General features: G+C 27.1%; 1 protein-coding gene across 1 annotated transcript in view; it reads right to left on the bottom strand.

Moving 5' to 3' along the window:
- Positions 1-6,996: 6,996 nt before the first annotated feature.
- LOC136081401 (uncharacterized) overlaps positions 6,997-26,157 on the bottom strand; it is a 30,013-nt gene continuing 10,852 nt past the window's right edge. The window contains exons 3-9 of the mRNA XM_065798715.1: positions 23,245-23,733; positions 22,648-23,136; positions 22,502-22,537; positions 17,382-17,870; positions 16,787-17,275; positions 16,640-16,675; positions 6,997-7,584 (exon numbers count right to left, since the gene is read on the bottom strand). Coding sequence (XP_065654787.1) covers positions 7,094-7,584; positions 16,640-16,675; positions 16,787-17,275; positions 17,382-17,870; positions 22,502-22,537; positions 22,648-23,136; positions 23,245-23,733 — 2,519 coding nt within the window. The 3' untranslated portion in view covers positions 6,997-7,093. The remainder of the gene's footprint in view (positions 7,585-16,639; positions 16,676-16,786; positions 17,276-17,381; positions 17,871-22,501; positions 22,538-22,647; positions 23,137-23,244; positions 23,734-26,157) is intronic.

Genomic DNA, 26,157 nt, shown 5'->3' with positions numbered 1-26,157 from the left:
TTACTACAGTATGAATGTTTATCATTGTTGAACGTGATTTTATTAGTAACTTAATTTTACTATAAACATATTTTGACAACACCCTTTATACTTTAAATGATGACAGCTTTACTTTTCTATTGATGTTAGATATATTACGTTTCAATAACTCAGATTGAATCTTAACTGAATTTTTGTAAGCTTTGAAGGGGTTTGTTGTATATCAAATGGTGTTGTAAATAAAGTAAAAATAATATATATATATATATATATATATATATATATATATAAATATATATATATATATATATAAATATAACATTAAAACAATAAAATTGATACAAAATTTCACTTTAAAACGAATATCATTAACATTGTGATGATAATAGCATTAGGAAACTAGTATTTATGTATTATTATTATACTATAAATAAGTAGTTTTTTAATTCATTTTATAAAATGGAGACTATTCTTAGGATACTAGTATTAGGAAACTAGTATTTATGTATTATTATTATACTATAAATAAGTAGTTTTTTAATTCATTTTATAAATGGAGACTATTATAGGAATATTCTTACTGTAGTAAGAATTAGTACTAGTTAACAAATTTGAACAACTAAATATAAAATAGTGAAAAAACAATGAACAAATAACTTGAACTTGAGCTAAATCTTGAATTTGAATTAATTGGTTCTAATTTGTTCAAGCATAACCTTAAAAAATAAGTTTATATAATAAATTTTATGTATAACTAGTTATACATATAGTTAACTATCAGGAGTTATATGTATAACTGCATGCATTTTAAAGCATTTTGTTTAATTTATATATTACTTTGGATCATATTACTTTGAATACTGGACCCAGAGACTTTATTCCCAATTACACTGTGGTACTCCAGATTAAAAATTAAAAAGTTTCTGTAAATATCCTGTTTTTGTTCCTCAGTGTAGTTCGTATGTCCCTTAAGTCTTAAGGACCTTATTATAACTAAAGTTAAAAGTTTTGGAGCATAAAAAAAGTTACAGAAACCCATCTCAATCCTATTTTTTTCTTTTTTTAATAAAGAATATTGGGAATTTTTTGACTTTCAAACCTGCATTTCTTTGCGGGACACTGCAGTGTCCCATGCATGCATGCTTGATTTTTGACAACATTAGAACTTGCATCAGTCAATTGTTTGCAGATAATATACTCAAGAACTATATTCAAATATCATATGAACATGTTAGAGAATGTTCATATGATATTTGAACATCACAAATTTAATAATATTGTTGTGATATGTTATATAAATAATTCCATAATAGATTATGATATGAAAATAAGATAGGATATGAAGGCAATGATCAAAGAATAAATTTACTTATAGAAATTTAGATGTTTTTTTATTAGTTTCAGAATATTATATTATGTGTGACCGCGGCCTTCTATAATAAATGGCCTTGACATTGCGCAACAAAGTTGTTAAACTGAAGGCCAATTCCTAATACTGTGTTTAAATTTTCATCTTTTAACATTAGACGAAAGTTTGTGTTCGCGCTTTTTTAATAAATCTTTAAAATGTGATTGGTTTATAAATTAGGTAGCTCAACTTCAAGACGATAATGTTGTAAGGTTCAAGGCGTTAACATTGTAAGGTAATAATATTGTCAAACTAACAATAAGTTTTTTTAATAATTAAATTGCCTTAAAAATGCCTTTAAAATGCTGGGTATCTCTTTGCAAGTCGAACTATCTCAACTACAACAAAAATATCAATTTATACAACTACAACTACAATATCAATTACAACTACAACAAAAATATCAATACTCAACTACGACAAAAATATCAATTTATAAATTCCTGAAGAATCTAGAGGAGAGAAAAAGATGTAGTGAAGCTATCCCAAGAACTGATTTTATTGTTACAGACTATACAGCATTATGTCAACTGCATTGGCCAAATGAAGCACCTTTTGAAAGCAAATATGGGAAGCAACGACCTTTAAACCCACCATAAGTTTTTAAAATATTCCGCCTAGTTGTTTAGCCACACCAGCAAGTAAAGTTAGAAAAAATGTAACTTCAATCGGTTTTCGAAGCATTTTACCAGATGAGTTAAATGATTTTCTAAAAGAGAACGAACTTATATTTGACGATATTCAATCTTTGTTAAGTGATAATAACGATGTTATTGTTTTCCAGCTTAATAAAAAAAGTTTGCACATACAATCAAAAATGTACAAACTTGGTGTTCCATTATTTATTTTAGTAATTTTCAATGATTATTCATTTGTAGCTAACCATAATGGCACAACTTTTAATATTTCATATTTAGCTGTAAACAAATTAAAGTTAATAAAAACAAAATCAGCTTTATTTGAAGCAGTTAGATTTTTAAAAAATAAAGAAAGTTCGCTTCAATAAAATAATCTATTCGAACACCTTAATGCTATGAGAAAAGTTAATGTTGGTGAAGTTTTATATACTTCAGATATTATATGTTGAGCATATGAGTACTTTGCTATGCGACGAAGTTAATATGATTGTTTGTGTATTGACTACAAGTTGCCAAGTATAAGGACTTTAACCCTGTTGAGATACATTGATAAAACTTTTTTTTTGCTTGAATCAACTTTTGTTGGTGTTTTTTATTGTTGGTGATTTTTATTGTTACCATTTTTAGCAAAAAAATTTAAAAATACAGTTATCTTTCTAATATATAAATATATACTTTGTTATGGTTCTGCTTGTTACTGATACTATTTAATATTACATAAATATTCTTAATGAAATTTAAAATACGAAAAGCATGATTATCTTTTAACAATTTTTTGGTTTTCTTTTTATATTTCCGTTTTTACTAGAGATTAATATTAGAAAACATAGACTGCCATTACACCCTACCTAATATAAAAATATACCAATATAAGTGAAAGTTTAATCGGCCTTTAGTTTTTACGGCATTTTGCGCGATGTCAAGGCCTGTTATTATAGAAGTCTACATCATTGAAAAAGTAGGTTTTTACATTTTTGTTTTCGTTTTTTTGTTTAACTACTTATCCTTATTGATCACTTTTTTTCAGGATTCTCCTCATGGGTTCAAGCTCATTACGCATAATATGTGTTCAATTACGCATAATACGTTAGTCATTGTAAGTAATAAATTAGGAAATAATTATTTGTGAAATATTGTAGTCATTAATGACTTCAAACTGGCTAATAATTAAAATTGCTCGACTAATAAGGTTCCTTATTAAAATTGCTCTCTCTCTCTCTCTCTCTCTCTCTCTCTCTCTCTCTGTCTCTCTCTCTCTGTCTCTCTCTCTCTCTTTCTATATATACATATATATATATATATTTATATTTATATATATTTGTATTTTTTTTTTTTTTTTTTAGGAAATGTTTGAAGAAAGTTAGAAGATACTAAAAACCTTGGTATTATACAAGCCGAAGCGATTTAATTAATTCAATAGACAAAAAACGGCGTGTAAATTGCAAAAGAAAAAATAATATTTTTAATATTCGTTTTGGATGTATAGATTAATAGCATTTATTTTTAAATAAATTCATTTTGCAACACGTTTTTTAATTTTATAAAATTTCGTCATAATAGTTTAAGGTAAATCCCACATGGGTTATAGGTGGAAAACATCACATGTAAAAGATCAAAAATGCTACACATTTTGAATACCAAATGGGATAAAGTACCAAATACCAGATTAAGTTAAGCCTCTCTGAAAGCTTCGATGATTAATTTTAAATTACTATTTAAGTAATTTTTAAATTAAAAGAATTTAAAAATTATCATAGAAGCATTCGGACTTTCATTTGTCTAGTATTGACTACTTTTATACCATTTGGATTAAAATATGTGGCATTTAAGAATAACATGTAGTATTTTCCACCTATATCCCATGTAGGATTTACCACATAAAACCCATGTGGGATTTACCATATGAAACCCACATGAGACAAAATAATAATCCCCATATGGGTTACATATGGTAAAAACGCACGCGTATCCCATATGGGATTTACCATATGGAATCCATGTGGGATTTACCATATGAAACCCACATGGGACAAAATAATAATACCCACATGGGTTACATGTGGAAAAAATCCACGCGTATCCCATGTGCGCTTTTTCACTGGGACTAACCTATTTAAATAATTAATTGCTTTGCATGCATGGTTTTGCAGACTTTTGCAGACTGAGCCAAAGCCGGTTGTAAATATTTGAACATTTCTTTTGACAAAGCTTTTAAAAATACTTTTTTTTACATTAAGTACAATCAATGTTTGGATTATGTTTTGTATTTACTCATATACTCTATGTAATCCATGAGTAAGACAATTAAAGTGTGTTATTTTGGAGTAAAAAGTTTTTATTGCTTGACCAGCTTTTCCCATATATAGTACAACATTAAAAATGAACGGCGAAATAGTGTAGTCAAAATTTTTAAAAAAACCTTCACAGATTCATCGAAATGTTTTTGCAATAGTTTTATGATACCTATTCTCAAGCTTAGGAGAGCTAAGAGAAAATTTTCGTTTAGCAAATTCCTTTTCTGGAAATAATTTACTAGTAATAACATTTTCAATGTTTCTTCTTGGAGTATTAGCTGTTTCATCAATTGACATCCACAAATATCGGTCGTAATTTTTTCTTTTAATGGCTTCAATACAGATTTAGGTTTTAGACGGAACTTCCTGCTCTGTATACTTATGTAAGAAATCTGAAATATTTTTGTGACGAATTTTTTTGGGGGGTATTTCAGCAGCATCAAAAGCACTACACATGTCATGAGAAAACTTTGAATAGCTGATAGAATTGCTTGTATCCCCAATTGGTTTCTTTGTTGAAATTGCTTCATAATAAACTTACTTTTTCAAAAAATAATATATGCTTGAGACTTCACTTTTACTTTATTATTACTATTAATTTTTTTTTTTTGTAGCCCCTTTAACAATAAATTGGCTGTGACAAATGATTTCGATCGAAAACAAAAAAAAGTAAGCTTTAGAACACAGTTTAATAATCAGTAATAAAAAGCATTTGGATAGAAAATTTTTACGTATTAAATTTAAAAAAAGAAAATTTAACGAAAAAACAAAAAGATATGATGCGGCCTAAAGGTTTTGGATGACTACTCATTACAATCAAAATGCTTAAATGCTGGGTTCTTACTCGATAGGTGTGAGTAAAAAGACCATTATAGGTGTTGCGTGTGATTTGTCAAAAGCTTTTGACTCGTTGATCATAATATTTTGCTCAAAAAACTTGAATGCCATGGATTAGCAGGTAAATCTTAAAGTTGGTTCTTCTCTCCAACCGAAAGCAATATGTTTTTGACAAAGATTCTAAATTTCAAACATTAATGAACATAGCATATGATGTTTCACAAAGATCCATACTTGGACCACTTTTTTCATTATATATATAAATGATCTCAAAGAGGCACCGAATTTGAAGACTTTAATTTTCGCAGACAACACAAACTTAATTCAGTAACAAAAAAATGTAAACATACTTTTTATTAATATGAACTAAGAACTTGAAAAAATTTTTAAATTTGAAAAAACGAAATGGATACTTTTCTATCCAAGCTATAAAAAACAGATACTGCTTGTAAATATGCTTGATCTCTTTATCATTAACGTCATTCTAATAAAGTAAAAAATGACACAAGTTTTTATTGAAGAAAATCTCGGAGATTACTCATCAATAATATTTCTAATATAGATGCAAAAAGCATTGGGATTCTATACAAATCTAGAGGTATTTTAAACAAAAGCCAATTAATACAATTATACTAATCTTTTATTCATTGTAATATAAACTATGCAAATATTATATGTGGAAGTACACATAATTATAAGTGGAGGTACACATAGTTATATGTGGAAGTACACATAAAACTAAACTAAAATCTTATCATAATCTCGCTCGCAAAACAACTTAAAAAAATCTTTTTTCAAACTCTGAACCGCCTATTAAAAAAATCGTCGCCTCAAATGTTTTTCAACTGAATATATTTAATGTTTTATGTATAAATGTAAAGAACTTATATCCCCCGATGCTTTTATAAACCTTAACAAAATTAAACCCCCCAAAAAAAATAATCTATGTTACAAAAGCATTCTAGAAAAACCAATTTTCAAAAAAAAACACGCTAAATTTTACATATCTCATTGTGTATATTTTTTCTGGAATGAAATACAGCCTATTTTTGTTTTTTCATCTGACTTGACCTATTCGTTTTTCAAACAATCTATAAATTAAAAAATTATATTTTCAGTTGCTAAACTGCATATTGATTTGTAATGTTTTATTGTAAGTTTCACTTCTGAAGTATGTACAGTATTATATTTGATATATTTAGTGCTTATATATTTTAGATATGTATTTGTTATATAAGGTATATAGATGTTTTTATTGAAGAAGAAAATAGATTTTTGTTAAGGGCGTTGTGATAAGGTCATTATGATCTTCTTGAAGTCCTGTCCAAATAATATTATAAATATTATAATCTTATTGTAAATAATATTATAGGGCAAATAAAATAAATATATTAGCGCGTAAATATTTCGCCAAAGCCGCATTTGGCAACATAATTTTTTCGACTAGAATTTAATTAATTTTATTTATCTTATTTCGAAACAACGTAGTTTTCAAAAAATTTTATTTCGAATGTTTAGCTTCAGTTTAGATTTAGTTTTTTTAAAAATAATTTAAAGAAAAAGAATATTAATTATGAATCTTCTGCAATACTAAATATAAGTTAAACTATAAACATATAATTATATATCAATATTTATAATAAACTAACCATTTTCAAAGAAAACAAATAAATAAACTTTTACTTTCTACATTTTACTCTTTTGCTTTTCTGCAAAAATATGAGTTATGGGAAATTATTTAGGGTTTAAAAAGAATATTTAACTAATAATTTTCTAATTAAAAACTAATTGAAAATGCTTGAGGGAAATTAAAGTATTAATTTTGAAAAACGCTAAATTATTTCAATAATCTATTATAAATCTATTCGTATTGACTTTTTTGTCACAAACACCTTAAACAACTAAATTAAATTTTAATTACTGTTTACCAAATTAAGTTAGACTTTATTGACAATTTTTAAACTTTTTACTGATCCAGCTTGAGTAGAATACCACTCATCACCTAGGTAAACCTTGACATTTTTGAATTCGCGTGCATCAATATTTCTGACAGTAAAAATAATATTGCCATTTAGACTCACTTCGTAAACATATTCTGAATAATCAAGTCGCTGACTTACTTCAATCTTTGACCATTGGTTTAAAGGCAACGATGAAGTTGTAGTAAAGAAATAATTTTTGTTTCCATTTATAGCAGAAGCAATCAATAACTTTCCTGACCCATCTTCGTGGAACCATACACCTGGTATTCTATCGCCATAATTTGCTGAATCCTCTCCGATAGTCATATGAAGCACACTATGCCAACCTGTTTGATATAAAGATGGTTTAAGTTCAAATGAAACACTATATTGTCTCTTTAAGAGCACCAATGTCGCAACCAAGTTGTTTTTTTTAATCACAATTTCTGATGCATCGTCAATATAATCTAAAAAACCGAAAAGTCCTTTAGAAATTGTTTATTAAAACTAACTACTGCAATATATATATATATATATATATATATATATATATATATATATATATATATATATATATATATATATATATATATATATATCTATATATATATATATACATATATACATATATATATATAAAGCATCAAGCTTGGTCGGGAAGCGGGAGCGTTCGCTCTTTATTACTGACCGCGGAAATAATATTTAGTTGAGAAAAACCGGCAAGAACTTGTAATTGTTTTGACAACATTTAAGTTTAGTATGTCTGTAAAATGGAAAATTTTTGTTTTACAGACATACATAGAAACATATATACACTTGAATGTTCTCCAAACATCTCTGTGCGGAAGAATAAAAAGTATATTCGCGAACACTAAAACCCACAATATCTAAAAACAAACTAATTCTATTGGTTCAAAAAATACGCTGACTAAGCGAAATTAAGTTCTAGAGTTTTTCGTGGAATTGTTTAAAAAATTGTATTATCTAATATTTGTTAATTTTTGAGGTTACTAGCATATATTGTTCTTAAAATATACTATTAAAAAAATCATTACTTTGATATTATGGCTCATTCTCGGAGCCACATCTGCAAAGCCGGAAAACGTCTTTTCAACTATTATTTGTTTGCAAAAACAAGTGCTTTAAATATATATTTTTTAAATGGTCAAAAACTTGAACGTTTATTATATATTAGTGATTTTATTAGAATAAAGTTAATAAAACTAATTATGAAATAAACATACAGGTAGTTTCTGGTTACTTAACACAAACATGCATACAAAGTAACTCGCGGATGAACAAGCACCACGCATGAGGTCTCGACAGCACACAAAGATATGTATATATATATATATATATATATATATATATATATATATATATATATATATATATATATATATATATATATATATATATATATATATATATTAAAACTTATTAAACATAAAAAAAGTTTTTAAGTTCTTAGATATTTGTTTACTTGCTATAAACATTTTCGCTTCAGTTGCCATTCTTATTAACTCGTTATACCTAAACGTTTTTGTGTTTTAAATACTATTTAAAATTAAAAAGCCATCTCACTAAACATAATAGGCGGTATTGTGAAGCAGTTCCGCTTCCTCTTCATAAAGTATTTTTAACCTTTTTAGTTGATTTCTATCTAGTTAATTTATTTTCTATAATAACTCAATGATTTTTTGATTTCATTTGTTCATCTTACTAAGAAGAATTGTTTCAAATATATTAAAATTTTTAAACCACGCGAAACCTAAAATAGTTATTAAAAAAAATTAACTTTCTTATCTATAAAATAATTTAGCTTAAATAAAACTAAAGCAAAGGTTAATTTTATTTGCCCCTCTGCCCCGAAAAGTCTAACCTTGTTAGACTTTTTGGGGCAGAGGGCTATTTTTAATTTGGAGTCCTTTTAATGTGGCACAGCGTAAAAATGACTAAAAAAAAAAGTTTTCTTGACTATTTCGGGGCCCTGAACATTGGGCGGCTCAAGGATATAGCCCCCTTTAACCCCAACCCTCCTTATTCCAGCACTGGAAATAAGAAATGAGTATATGTATAAAAATTATTATTAGCTCTTTAATAAATAAAAGAACATTTGTTTAATTATAAAGCAATCGTAAGATGTTACTTTATATAAAAAATGTCGCTTTATTTTATAAAAAAAATATTAAAGAGTGATGCTTAGAATTTATTTGTTCTAAAACGTAATTTATTTCGCGTTAAAAGTTATTTTCTTAACCTGAAATATTTTTTTGCAATTGCCTCTTATCGGCCCCATTAATCTTTTTTGCGCTTTTTTTTTGTTTTTTAAAATGTTCTTAAAAGGACAAGAAAATCTGGCCAGTATTGCGCAAATAAATATTATTTCCGTGGTCAGTTCGCTCCCGCTTACTGAGGAAACCTGGCAATGAAGTATTATTTTTATTTATTTTTTATTTTATTGAAAAACCTGAATTAATGCATAATACTACTAGCACCAATATGTTAGATGAAATAAAATATTGGCCACATAACAGATAAAAATTAGAGATAATTTTATAGATCTGACACTACTTAAAGTTTTGTTTAACTGAATCTAAATTAATTTAACTTTAAAATTATTTAACTTTAAAATTAATTTAACTGAATGTAACTATTTAAACTTCAACTTGCTAATTAGGGCAACTCACTTTACCTGCTTGCGTAAAAAAAAGAAAACCAAATTAGCACCAAGTATAAAAGTTCAAATATCATTATGCAACTGGGTGTCTATGGTACAAATGCATATGGATTAAATAACTGCAAACAGTTTGATGACAAAAGCAAAAAAATTAATTTGAACATACAAAAGCTATCTAATTTTAAAAATAAATAAAAAGGTAATCTAATGTAAAAGTAATTTACAATAGATGCAGGAGATGAAACTAAATACAGCAAAAATGAAGCACTTGTTTCAACAGGAGAAGTTAAGTCATTAAAATAAAAAACAGTCAACCTCATACTTTATTTAAAGTCATTCGACTACCTAAATTTACTTTAAAGTTTCAGAGACAGAAAAGATGACTGACAAAAAAAGGTATGAAACAACAAGACCTATTAGAATATATCTTCAAATTAATACTTTTGGTTACTATTTACCACGTTTGTTTATTCCGTGTATGTGTATGTGTGAGCTAATTATTTTCTATGGTTTATAGCTAACTGATTTATAGCTAATTGGTTTCTATGGTTGATTTAGCCTAAATTAATTTTGAAACTTATTATAGAAACCATTACCTTGCAGGAGCAAAACCACAGTTGTTAAAATAAATTAAATGTTTTTAAAAAAAGTGAAAAAGCGGCTACCCAAATATTAAAGATTTAATTTTTCCTGAATAATTTTTTTATTATGATTTTTTATAAATTTTTAATTTTTATTTCTTTAGATGTAACTTCATGTACAGTGAATTTGGTACTATTTCACTTTATTTTTACACTTATTATTTAATCGTATTTGGTTATTTTGGTTTTACTAATTTTTGATGATATCATTTTAAAACCACTCAAAATGTCTTACAAGAATCATTTTTTTATTACGTCAGTATGTAATTCTAAACTACCAACCAAGATGTTTATTTATTAGCACAAAAAATATTTTGTTATTAGTTTTGTAAAGTTTAGGCAACTGAACCACAAGTAACAGTTTGAGTGATTTTGATTCTCATTTCTGAAAAAAAATGAAAACCTGTCCAAATATGCTATATAAATAAATCAGATATGTGGCACATTTCTAAAATAAATGTAAAGTTATAAATCTCACAAAGTTCACAATAAAGTTAGATGTAAATTAACAAAATTTACATTTAACTTTCCCTGACAGTCAGAACTATCAACATTAACATATTTTAAGCAACAGTCTTATTTTTAGAAGGTATGAAGAAAATGAATAACAAAGTATAATTAAAAAAAAATTTAAGTCAAGTTTACCGGGTTTGATGAATAATACCCGGGGCCTTCCTTAATTATGCTGTTTCTCTAATATGTAAGCAATCTAGAGTATTTTCTTTCCTTAACTAAAGCTCATTCATACAACATGTAAAGTACTCTCTTCAAGTTTTTTTAATTCTACCTTTACCATTTAATCATGTTGGTACCTAAATCAATTTAATCTTTTTTTCTAATATTTCTTTATTACTCTTGCCATCTTCATGTTTCCATTTTATATACAACCTACAACTTTTTAAGTCTTCAATTAACCATTACATAGTTTTTTAACCCTATCTTCTATTTTAAAGTAAATCATAACTTATTAGGAGTTGCTTGCAACCTTGTTGGGAGTAAATAAGAGTTTAAAAATATATAAATTTATGCCAGCATTTAACAAATAGTAAATGTAAGTATAAAGATATAATTTAAAAAATATTTTGAATTTTTTCTAGCCCAAGCTATCAACCCTTGTTAAATCATTTAATTTTGCTGGGGCCGGGTTTTCAAAAAATCTCAATTTTAGTGGGGCTCCTGTCACTTCCTATCTACAGATCAGAAGTTTTTTTGAAAATATGCTAGTACCTAAATCATTTTATTCTTCTCTAAAAAACATTGTTCAACCAGACTTTTCTTTCTAATCTAACTTTATTACTCTTGCCCATCTTCATGTTTCTGTTGCATATACAACCTACAACTTTATAAATTTATACCAGTATTTAACAAATTGTAATTGTAAGTATAAAAATATAATATAAAAAACGTTATAAATTCTTTTCTAGCCCCAGCCATCAACCCTTGCTAAATCTTATAATTTTGCCGGGGCTAGTTGTCCGAAAAGTCCCTTTTTTAGCAAGACTCTTGTCACTTCCGATCTACAGATCAGAAGTATTTGTAAAAATATATAGTGCAATAGCATCCATAAAAAATGTGTTTTCAGTAAAATTGTCAAGACTAAAAAGAAGATGACACGTTGATCATAAATACATTTTTCTTTAAAGAAAATTCCCTGCCACATATTTGTAAGACACATAATACCTTGCCCTTAAAATGGTTACTAAGGCAATGGTATATAAGCAAACAACATTGTGACAATAGGCATAGATGACACTATAAATGCTGCCAGCAACAAACTTTACATTTAAAGGCAAACCACATAACTGTTTAAGGACCAATTATGAAGCATAGAATGTTTACAACAGGTTACTTGGAAAATTTTAGCCACCCAAGCAGCAACACTGCAAGATATATACCTATAAATTGGAAAGTTCCGCGCTTCTATGTACCTGTACTTTGAAAGAAATAAAAGAATCTATTGATTTCAAGATTATTGACTAAGCCAGTGACTGCTCATCTACATTGCATCATCTTAATGAAGAGAAAAGCAAGCTCAGGTGTTCTCAGGTGTTCAGCACATTTAATTCTGAGTGTGGATCAGCATGTTAATGAGATTTCGTAAACAAAGAACAGAACATTATGGCACAGAAGCTAATACAATTTGCTGCCAGAAAGGTGTTCGAGCATGGCTCCAGTAATTACACCTTCGGTCTTATAATTATTAATAAACTAATGTTGGAAAGAAGCAGATTAACATTCATTGAAAAACGTTCTCAAAAAAACAATGGCAGGACCAATAGATTTCTAGTAGATTCTTTTTTCACAAAAAATCAGTGAGTTTGATTTGCCTGAATGTCTTAAGTCAGCAAAAATGATATTATAATGCAAAAGATGCTGTTATTTGCTATAGTCATTAACATCTCCAGACTACTCAAGAGTGTCTAAACTTGGAATTAAACAGTTAAGCAAATTCCTTTAATATTTTTAAACTAATAATTATTTGAATGTAAGAAAAATGGAAGCAATGCTAATTGGATCTGAGAAAAAATAATACAATGTATTTTGTTTAAATTATAAACAAGAAATTATTAAATTAATGAAACAAAATAAATACCTAGGTTGAATAATTGAACCAATGCTATCTATAGGAAATCAATTTACGTAAATAGCTATAGAAAAGTGTGCAATCATTGACAATATTAGAGTAAACTAAAGATCTTCCTTCCTGCAAAGGATGCTCTCCAGACTTATATACAAATAAATGTTCCAATAGTAATAAACGATATAAAAATCAATCTTAAGTTTACAACACAATAATAAGCCAAACTATTTTAATTTGACAGAAGAGCAAAAGATATAATTGATAGCCATCACAATCATCTTATGCTTATTTGTAAAAAAGTGTTTAAAAAATTAACTTCATGAAAAACTCACTGATCACTCAGAAACCGTTAAAAAAAAATAAGTACCATATAAAGAATATTGTTAGAACTTCTGAAAATAAAACTCGAAATGACAAAAAACTCTTTTTACTTAGCAAGAGAAAAATTTTTAAACGAGTTACTTTTAGACATTAAAAATACGGCAGAAACAATATTACTTAAATTAAAACAACTATATAACACCTCTTTCAAAGTACCATTTTACAAAATTCAATACTTTTTATAACTTTTGCTATTTTCAAATATTTTATTTTCTGTTTTAAGTATTAGTTTTTAAACAGGACGCATGTTAATAACAGTATTTATAACAAAAAGTGTATACCCATGTAAAAATCTCACTTTAATAAATAATAAATAAATAGACTAGAAACAAATTTCCTCTGAAATAAGAGTAGTAAAGCAATTGGAACACAATTTTATATAAATTATGAATTTGTAAACAATTTTATCATTTTTAAAGTAAGACGACGAAAGGAAGATAGCCATCTGGACTCTAAATATACAAAAAAGGTAACAAAATACACGGTGGACCGCTTGCATACAAAAACTTCATAATTTGGGAGTAACAACAGAAGCGAACATTTATCAAAAAAGAAAAGTGAGCATAGGTGGTAAACTCAAAATAACGAATTTAACAACTGAGGATCTCAGAGCCTTCATTAAAAATGCAAAAAAATTAGAACACAATACCATTGTAAGAATAGGTAGCATGGTAGCAGGTAGCTTGAAATAATTAAAGGAATTGTAATCATTTTCAAGCTTTTATCGTAATTTGTTGTGGCATTTAAAAAATCACGCTTAGAAAGCTGTAGATATTCGCAGCTTCTAATTGTAAAAACAAAGAATACTATATTAAGCTAAGAAAAATGTTTTAGACAAACCAGCTATTTAACCTTTTTTGATGCGCACATGATTAGATACCATTTTGAAAGCAAAACAAATACAATGTGTTTTGATTTGTCATCTTCCATATATTTGAAGAAAAATGTCATTTTAAACCAATTTATCTAAACCAAACCAAAATGTCAACGAGGATTTTTTTAAGTATGATGATTAGGCTCAGCATCCTTGAGAGCACAAGAATTCACCAAGCGTTTATGAGATTTTAATAAAAAATCCAACCTTATTTAAGAAAAAAAGACATTGAAAACAGGAAAAGCATGAGTATGAAAATATCAATCATAAATATCGTAGCCAAAAATCTAAATAGTTTAATCAATTGGGAAATAGTGGAGATTTGTGGACCATTACTTTTTTGCTTTGTTTATTAACAATTATTGAGCAAAACTTACATATTTATGGTCAATCTATTAAATGCTTTGTGAAAAAGGTGCCACGAGTTGTAAAGTTTGTGTATGGAATTCACGGAAGAAATGGTTTCATTAGAGCTAAACATATACATACATACATAGAAAACTAATACTGCATGCCAATAAAAGTAAGACATACTTAGTATTTTAACTTAATGTTAATATGTGTATAAAATATACTTTTACATTATTATGTGTAAACTTTAAAGATTTAAAAAACAAAAATCTGTTATCTATGGTCTAAACATAATAAGTTAATCGTCTTACTTATTGTAAGAAACATGTGTAAAAATAAATGAATAAAATCAATACGCAAAACTAAATAAAGGCAAAAAAAAAAAGAATAATCGTACAAAAATATAGTTTGCAAAGCGAATTTTTTTGTAACAAATTCACTCGAAACAAGGCTGCAAGAAACCACTATTGAGCTGTTAGTGAGGAAAGAATAATGTTAAAGAGTAAGGAAATAATTGACAAAAGACTTGCAAAGTTAAAGATTATCTGAGTTATGAAAATATGATGAGAGAATTACAGAGCATTGGTGTATCGGGGAAAAAACTTGACGAACAAACCTTTTTAGAGCATGAAAGGACAGATACAGTAAAAGAATTCGACTTTGCTGAATGATAAGTCAAACATAAATGAGTTTTAGTTAATAGACCTAGAGTTTCGGTTGATGGCAGCGATCATGATAATATATGTAGAAAAGAGGAAGTAGTGCAGCCTTACATCAATGGGAGAGTAACTCAAGCTAGGCAGTCAAAGCAGGTCAAGCAATGTTTACAATATGTTTTTGGACCTTAACTAAAAGAGAAATAGCATCATTAGAAGTACCGGCCCAAATATGACAACAATTTTTCAAACAGAGGCTATTTAGAGATTTGAACTTCGCATTCGATTGCATATATGGTTTACCATTAGAGGTTAGTAAGAAATGGTAATTGTAGAAGGCGTAAGGAAATGGACTCATGATGGATCGTCTGTTCTAAGCAATCAGAAAGAATTTTTGTCAAGACAGGAAAATAAAATTATGTTGTTATTAAATAGGGCAACTTAAGATGTATGTTTAACTTGAATATTATAAATGTACATAAAAATAACGCAGGATCAACAATAAAACATTGAGGCACCTCAAACAATTAGTAGAATGGATAAGGGGAATTTAAACTTTAAAGGATGACACTAATACTGAAACTAGAAAAAAAAAACTTAAATAATTACAATTATTCCCAGATAAACCCTAAAAGCAAACTTATGGAATATAAAAACAGTGTGCCAAACTTTATCAAATGCTTTTAATATGTCCATACCAATGGTCATTGCCTCGTCATCCTTATCTAATGCATAATAAAATCTTTCAGTTACAACATTTAGCAAGTCAGCTCAAGTACAAGAAGACCAAAAACCTGACGTTAGAAAATTGTTGATTAAATTCTCAGGAAAACTTGCAAATAATAGCAAGTAAACTGAACAAACAATTGTAGCAGGGGTCAAAATAATTAACAGAGTTTTAAAAATTGATCTCAAAAAAGCCATTTTCCAGCAGGCAGGAAAAAATTGTTTAGTTAAACGCTTAACTAATATAGAGATATAAAAAATAACTTAAAGATAATAAAGGGTTCTGAAAACAATTTATTGAACACTTTAGTCGAGTTCACAAGCTGTAAAAGAGTTAATTGAGAAACGACTGTGGAAAACAAAAGCAAAATTATGTTGTCAATTTTTGGATAATTCAGCTTAACTGGAACGGCAAAAATAGTGTGGTTGTTATATTCAACATTTTTTATAGAAAATATTTGCTTTATATCAAAAATAAATAACTGCATACTTAAAATAAAAATAATAGTGAAAATAGCTACATTGACTAATTGCTAAATTTTCATTAAGAAGGAATGATCAATTAAAACAATATAATTATGACAGCATTTACGCATTAAAAAAATAAAAAAAGGAATTATTCTTTTATATACCTGCAGGCAAAATAATAACTGGTTGCAATTCATTATCTAAAAAATAATATTCTGTAAAGAAATTTATAAAAACATATATAACTAAAAACATAGTCTCAAATTCAAAGAAAGATTGAACACAAAGAAAGGATTCAATTAAAAACATACTTGAAAAACCATTGATAATAAACAAATTTCTAATTAAACCATCTTGGACTTCATACCAAGGAAAAGATGCATATACTTTAAGATTATCAAAACATTGAATTTGGTTATTGTTTTCAGAAAAGACAACTTCTCCATTTAATCGAAGAGTGTATACGTAAACTGAGTTTCTCAAAAATTGACTTATTTCAACATTGGACCACTGATTTAATTCAATCGGATTTGTAGTAAAAATTCTATCAACGTTACCTTTAAGTGGTGCAGATAAAAAAAGACCGTCTATTCCATCACCAAAAAACCAGACACCGGGAACACGATCATCATAAAGACCAAAATCAGAACCAATAGAGAAATGAATAACACTATGCCAACCAGCAACAAATTTTTTCGGAAAGACATCAAATGAAACTAGATACTCTTTATCTAGTTTTGGCAAAACTGCAATAAGTTTTCCTTTAACTAATGGAGTAGAAATGCTGCCAACAAGGAACTCTACAAAAAAAGTACCTTTTCATAGTACAAGTCATTAAAAAAAACTTTCTAAAAATGTTTTTTTAAATTAACTACAATGCCATTCTAACAAAAATCTTAAGCTTACGAGTATTTCCATTGATAATTAGAAGGTTAGAGATTGAGCCATCTTGGGGAGCATACCAAGGATCAGAAGCATATACTTTTACGTTTTTAAAATCTCTAGCGTCTGAATTTTCAACTCTAAGGATGTTAACACCATTCAGATCAACGGAAAACCAGTACTTACCATCACGCAAAAATTGATAAATTTTAACATGAGTCCATTTATTTAATGGAAATAAATATCTTGGAACAGGATAGTTATAATTACCACTAACTGCAGCAAAAATTGAAACTGATCCTGAACCCTCCTCATTAAACCAAACACCTGGAATCCTGTCACCATAAGTTCCATAATCTTTTCCTGAAGTTAAATGAAGAACACTATTCCAGGCCTTAGTGTAACTATTAGGTTTAACGTTAAAACCCACGGTGTACTCCTTTTTTAATACATAGAGTGTTCCAAGTAATGACCCTTGAGTAATGACTAACTCGTTTTTAAGGTTGATAAATTCTAAATAAAAAGAAATTTTAGCTATACGTTATTTTATAAAAACTAACTACCATTTTTTAAAATTGCTTGTAATTGGTTTCATATATTTACAAATAAAAATAACCGTTTTTTGAAATTGCTAGTAATTGTTTTGATATATTTACAAATAAAAATCCCTTATACCTATTTTACAAATTTCAATTAAAAAAAACGAAAAACTTTTTTTTGCTAATTTATAAAGGTTGTGTGTGTATGTGTGTTTGTGTGTGTGTGTGTGTGTGTGTGTGTGTGCGTGTGTGTCTATATATATATAAATATATATATATATATATATATATATATATATATATATATATATATATATATATATATATATATATATAAATATATATATATATATATAAATATATATATATATATATATATATATATATATATATATATATATATATATATATATATATATATATATATATATATATATATATATATATATATATCTACAAAATAAATATATTATTATGATGTTGTAATAAAAAACATACTCTTGTGAATTAAAAAGCGCTCAATATTATTTAATAAGAGAGCAATATTTATTTATTATTATAAAATGAATAAAAACAACTTTTAATAGAATTCTAAGTCTCATGCCTTTCGGCAATCATCAGCCATTGCGTATTTCGTCACCTAAAAACCGTTTAAAAATTCCAAATTTTAATTTCAATAGATCGAGATCTCAGGTTACAAAAATAAAATAAAACAATAGCAAAAAGACATCAAAAGCTTTAGTCCCCGGTGTCAAATAACGATTTTAAAAATTTCTTTGGACGCCGGCATTTTAATACTATTTCATATCTTTTTTTAAAAATGTTTTTTGCTTTTTATAATAATATATAAAACTTCTCGTAGAGACAAAGATTGCGAACATTATTTTACATCAAAAACGTAAAATTATATGGTACAACCCCCTGTTTAGCAAAAATGTTGAAACTAAAATTGAAAATCGCTTCTAAGCTATAATTAACGAACACTTTTCAATAGGACACAGGCTTCATAAAATTTTTAATCGAAACTATATTAAAGTTAGCTATAGTTGCATGCCTAATGTCAAGTCTTTAATAAATGCACATAAAAATATAATTTTACAAAGCGATAAAAATAAAGCATCAAAAAAATTCAACTGCATAAACTACAATATTTGTCCGTTAAATAGCCAATTCCTTTCATCAATCCTAATTTTACAACATTATACCAATCCAAACTATGTTCATTTGACAGTAGAGCAAAAGATATAATTGGTAGCATTCACAATCCAGAGGAAATTGAAAAAATCATCAAAAGAAACTCATGCTTATTTGTAAAAAAGTGTTTAAATAATGAACTTTATAAAAATTTTACTGATCACATTGAAACCGTTACAAATAGAAAATGTACCATACAAGCAATATTGTTAAGACTTCCAAAACTAAAACTTCAAAAGACAAAAACTCTTTTTACTTTGCAGGAGCAAAACTTTTTAACGAGTTACCTTCAGACATTAGATTACAACAAAACTAACATTATTTAAAAGAAAAACTAAACAACCACTTTTTTTAAAGTAGCGTGACATACACATTTTACTAATTTTAATACTTATTATACCTTTTGTTATTTTTACATAAATTCTGTTTCAAGTTTTAGTTTTAAAACAGACCACATGTTGATTACAGTATTTATAACAAAAAAGCGTTTACCCACATGAAAATATCATTTTATTTATATATTTGAATAAATAGTATATTACATATACATATATTTTAATAAATAATAAATAAATAGACTAGAAACAAATTTCCTCTGAAATAAGAGTAGTAAAGCAATTGGAACACAATTTTATATAAATTATGAATTTGTAAACAATTTTATCATTTTTAAAGTAAGACGACGAAAGGAAGATAGCCATCTGGACTCTAAATATACAAAAAAAGTAACAAAATACACGGTGGACCGCTTGCAGACAAAAACTTCATAATTTGGGAGTAACAACAGAAGTGAACATTTATCAAAAAAGAAAAGTGAGCATAGGTGGTAAACTCAAAATAACGAATTTAACAACTGAGGATCTCAGAGCCTTCATTAAAAATGCAAAAAAATTAGAACACAATACCATTGTAAGAATAGGTAGCATGGTAGCAGGTAGCTTGAAATAATTAAAGGAATTGTAATCATTTTCAAGCTTTTATCGTAATTTGTTGTGGCATTTAAAAAATCACGCTTCGAAAGCTGTAGATATTCGCAGCTTCTAATTGTAAAAACAAAGAATACTATATTAAGCTAAGAAAAATGTTTTAGACAAACCAGCTATTTAACCTTTTTTGATGCGCACATGATTAGATACCATTTTGAAAGCAAAACAAATACAATGTGTTTTGATTTGCCATCTTCCATATATTTGTAGAAAAATGTCATTTTAAACCAATTTATTTAAAACAAACCAAAATGTCAACGAGGATTTTTTTAAGTATGATATTTAGGCTCAGCATCCTTGAGAGCACAAGAATTCACCAAGCGTTTATGAGATTTTAATAAAAAATCCAACCTTATTTAAGAAAAAAGGACATTGAAAACAGGAAAAGCATGAGTATGAAAATATCAATCATAAATATCGTAGCCAAAAATCTAAATAGTTTAATCAATTGGGAAATAGTGGAGATTTGTGGACCATTACTTTTTTGCTTTGTTTATTAACAATTATTGAGCAAAACTTACATATTTATGGTCAATCTATTAAATGCTTTGTGGAAAAGGTGCCACGAGTTGTAAAGTTTGTGTATGGAATTCACGGAAGAAATGGTTTCATTAGAGCTACACATATACATACATACATAGAAAACTAATACTGCATGCCAATAAAAGTAAGACATACTTAATATTTTAACTTAATGTTAATATGTGTATAAAATATACTTTTACATTATTATGTGTAAACTTTAAAGATTTAAAAAACAAAAATCTGTTATCTATGGTCTAAACATAACAAGTTAATCGTCTTACTTATTGTAAGAAACATGTGTAAAAATAAATGAATAAAATCAATACGCAAAACTAAATAAAGGCAAAAAAAAAAAGAATAATCGTACAAAAATATAGTTTGCAAAGCGAATTTTTTGTAACAAATTCACTCCAAACAAGGCTGCAAGAAACCACTATTGAGCTGTTAGTGAGGAAAGAATAATGTTAAAGAGTAAGGAAATAATTGACAAAAGACTTGCAAAGTTAAAGATTATCTGAGTTAGGAAAATATGATGAGCGAATTACAGAGCATTGGTGTATCGGGGAAAAAACTTGACGAACAAACCTTTTAAGAGCATGAAAGGACAGATACAGTAAAAGAATTCGACTTTGCTGAATGATAAGTCAAACATAAATGAGTTTTAGTTAATAGACCTAGAGTTTTGGTTGATGGCAGCGATCATGATAATATTTGTAGAAAAGAGGAAGTGGTACAACCATACATCAATGGGAGAGCAACACAAGCTAGGCAGACAAAGCAGGTCAAACTACTTTTATATTTTCTTTTTGAACTTTAACTAGAAGAAAAAGTGCATCAATTGAAGTACCGACCCAAATATGATAACAGTATTCCATACAGAGGCTATTTAGAGATTTTAACTTCGCATTCGATTGTATACATGGTTTTCCATTAGAGGCTAGTAGTGAAAGATAATACCAGAAGGCATAAGGAAAAGGACTCAGTGAGAGAGTTGCCTTCTAATAATATACGAATACCCAAAATGTTGCAGTTTCCAGTAAAAAAAGTAAGTTTAGCTAGTATTAAAATCCACTGCCCCAAACCGAAATCAGATGCATGATGGATTCATACTGCGGTCAGAAATAAAAAACTTTAACAGTTTCGAAAACTTTCCCAGATAAACCAAATGAAGCAAACTTTTGGAATAAAAAAACAGTGTGCCAAGTTTATCAAAAGCTTTTAATATGTCCAGAGCAATGGTCTTTGCCGCGCCTCCTCCATCTAATGCATAGTAGAATCATTCAGTTACATCAGTGAGCAAGTCAGCTCTAGAACAAGAAGACAAAAAAACCTGATGTTAGAAACTTGTTGATTAAATACACAGAAAAACATGCAAATAATAACAAGTAAACTGATCAAACAATAGTTGGAGGGGTCAAAATAATTAACGGAGTTACAAAAATCACAAATGCCATTTTCCAGCAGGCAGGTGAAAATGATTTAGTCAAACACTTAAATAAGTTAGAGAGATAAAAAATAACTTAAAGATATTAAAGGATTTTGGAAACAGTTTATAATACAATATAGTCGTGATCACAATATGTAGAAGAGTTAATTGAGAAACGACTGTGGACAACAGATAAAGCAGAACAGCCAAAGTTCATTGTCAAATATTGGATGAATCAGTTTAACTAGAACGGCAGTAAAAAAATGGCTATTAGATTCAAGGCTTGAATTAGTAAATATTTGCTTTACATCTAAAATAAATAACTGCATACCTAGACGAAAACTATTAGTGAACATAGCTACGTTGACTAATAACTAATTTTATCATTAAGAAAGAATGATCAATTAAAACAATATAATTATGACAGCATATACGCATTAAAAAAGTAAAAAATTAAAATATTATTTTATATACCTGCAGGCAAAAAAATAACTGGTTGCAACTCATTATCTAAAAAAAATTGATACAGAAAAGAAACTTATAAAAACATAGAGCAAAAAGCATAGTCTCAAAATCAAAGAAAGATTGAACGCAAAGAATCAATTCAATTAAAAACATACTTGAAATACCATTGCTAATAAACAAATTTCTAATTAAACCATCTTGGACTTCATGCCAAGGAACAGATGCATATACTTTCACATTATCAAAACTTTGAACTTGGCTATTGTTTTCAGAAAAGACAACTTCTCCATTTAATCGAATTGTGTATACATAAACTGAGTTTCTCAAAAATTGACTTATTTCAACATTGGACCACTGATTTAATTCAATCGGATTTGTAGTAAAAACTCTTTCAACGTTACCATTAATTGGCGCAGATATATAAAGACCACCTCTCCCGTCAGCATGAAACCAGATACCGAGAACACGATCACCATAATGACCAAAATCAGAACCAATAGAGAAATGAATAACACTATGCAAACCAGCAACAAATTTTTTTGGATAGACATCAAATGAAACTAAATACTCTTTATCTAGTTTTGGCAGTTCTGCAATAAGTTTTCCTTTAACTAATGGAGTAGAAACGTTGCCAACAAGGTATTCTACAAAATAAGTACTTTTTAATAGTACCAGTTAAAAAAAAAAAACTTTCTAAAAAAGTTACTTTTATATTAACTACAATGCCATTCTAACAAAAATCTTAAGCTTACGAGTATTTCCATTGATAATTAGAAGGTTAGAGATTGAGCCATCTTGGGGAGCATACCAAGGATCAGAAGCATATACTTTTACGTTTTTAAAATCTCTAGCGTCTGAATTTTCAACTATAAGGATGTTAACACCATTCAGATCACCGGAAAACCAGTACTTACCATCACGCAAAAATTGATAAATTTTAACATGAGTCCATTTATTTAATGGAAATAAATATCTTGGAACAGCATAGTTATAACTACCACTAACTGCAGCAAAAATTGAAACTGATCCTGAACCCTCCTCATTAAACCAAACACCTGAAATCCTGTCACCATAAGTTCCATAATCTTTTCCTGAGGTTAAATGAAGAACACTATTCCAGGCCTTAGTGTAACTATTAGGTTTAACGTTAAAACCCACAGTGTACTCCTTTTTCAATACGTTGAGTGTTCCAAGTAATAATCCTTTGGTAATGACTAACTCGTTTTGATGGTTGATAAACTCTAAATAATAATAAAATTTAGCTATTTTTTATTTTATAAAAACTTATTATTAGTTTTTTAAAGTGCTAGTGATTGTATTTATTAAATTTAGAAATGAAAAAAATAAATCTTATTAAACAAACTTTAGGTTAAAAAATAATGTATTACTTTTTTTTGCGGATCCACAAAGGCTGTTTGCACACGTATATATATATATACATATTTATATATATATATATATATATATATATATATATATATTATATATATATATATATATATATTTATATACATACATATATATATGTATATATATATATATTTATATATATATATATATATATATATATATATATATATATATATATATGTATATATATATATACATACATCTATATATATATATACATATATATATATATATATATATATATTATATATATATATATATATCTATATATATATATATATATATATAAATATATATATATATATATATATATATATATATATATATATATATATATATATATATATATATATATATATATTAATACATCTACAAAATAAATATATGATTATGATATAATAATAAAACAAATACTCTTGTGCGTTTTAAAGTGCTCAATTTTATTAAATAATAGAGCAATTTTATTTATTAGTATAAAATGAATAAAAACAACTTTTAATGGAATTCTAAGTCTAATGCCTTTCGGCAATCATCAGCTATTGTGTATTTCGTTTTGATGGTTGATAAACTCTAAATAATAATAAAATTTAGCTATTTTTTATTTTATAAAAACTTATTTTTATTTTTCTAAAGTGCTAGTGATTGTATTTATTAAATTTAGAAATGAAAAAAAATAAATCTTATTTAACAAACTTTAGGTTAAAAAATAATGTATTACTTTTTTTTGCGGATCCACAAAGGCTGTTTGCACACACATATATATATATATATACATATATATATATATATATATATATATATATATATATATATATATATTAATATATATATATATATATATATATATATATATATATGTATATATATATATTTATATATATATATATTTATATATATACATATATTTATTTATATATATTTATATATATATAAATATATATATATATATATATATATATATATATATATATATATATATATATATATATATATATATGTACAAAATTCTTGTACGTTTAAGAGTGCCTAATATTATTAATTATTAGAGCAATATTTATTTATTAATTTAAAATGAATAAAAACAATTTTTGAAGGAACTCTGAGTTTCATACCTTTCGGCAATCATCAGCCATTGTGTATTTTTTCACTCAAAAACCGTTTAAAAATTTAAACCTCATTTTACGGTGGACCGAGTTCTGAGGTTAGAAAAACAAAACAAAATAAAAACATGAAGACGTCAAATGCTTTGTCCCCGCTATGGAATAAGGATATTAAAAATTTTTTGGAATGCTGGCACTTTGATATGTCCGCACTTGGTAATTTTTATGCCGTCGCTTTGATGACTATTTCATATCTTTTTATTAGTAAGTTTTTCTCCTTGATATGATTATATATGAAATTTCTCACGGAGACAAAAGGTGCCATTTTTAGATGCTTGATTGTATGGGTTACATCGGCCTATTGTTTTCCATATAACAACAAGTTTTTAGTTTTTCGATTTTAGTTACTATATTTTTTTGGGAAATTTAGTTTCATTTTAAAATTTGGGTAAATGGAAAGATTTATGATGTTTGGCATATCTTAATTTAAAAATGATTTCATTTATACTGAAACACTTTTTATCTTTGAAATGAGGATTTCCAGAATTTACAGTAGCTTGGTATGCGGCATGGTTAGAAAGGTATTGGTTATTTAACAGGTAAGTTTTTTTGTTTATGCAGTTGCATTTTTTTATTGTTTTATTTTTGTTGCTTTGTAAAATTTTATTGTTTTGTGCAAATATTAAAGACTTGACATTAGGCATGCAATTAAAGCTAACTTTAATATAATTTCGATTAAAAATTTTATGAAGCCTGTGTCCTACTTGATAGTGTTGGTCAATTAAAGCTAAGAAGCGATTTCCAATTTTAGTTTCAACATTTTTGCTAAACGGGGGGTTGTACAATATAATTTTACGTTTGCGATGTCTTTTTTGTTTTTTCTTTAATTGCGGTTGTTAAGAGAGTTTTGAATTGTATCCTGAATTAATTTAAGCCTCTTCATACGGAAGAATGGAATTATTGAAATCAGTTTTATTTACTGCCATAGTGGATAATCTTAACTCAATAGTGCGAGGGATCTCTTCTATTATATTAGGTGGGTGGTTTGAGTAAGAATGACATTCAAAAGTTGGTTATCAGATTTACAATATGGTTGATAAGAACTGTCATTCAGGTTCAATGTTATATCAAGATAATTAACAATTTTATTATTAC

Source organism: Hydra vulgaris, chromosome 06 (genome assembly GCF_038396675.1).
Source record: "Hydra vulgaris chromosome 06, alternate assembly HydraT2T_AEP".
Lineage (NCBI taxonomy): Eukaryota > Metazoa > Cnidaria > Hydrozoa > Anthoathecata > Hydridae > Hydra > Hydra vulgaris.
This window is presented reverse-complemented; position numbering and strand designations above follow the sequence as displayed.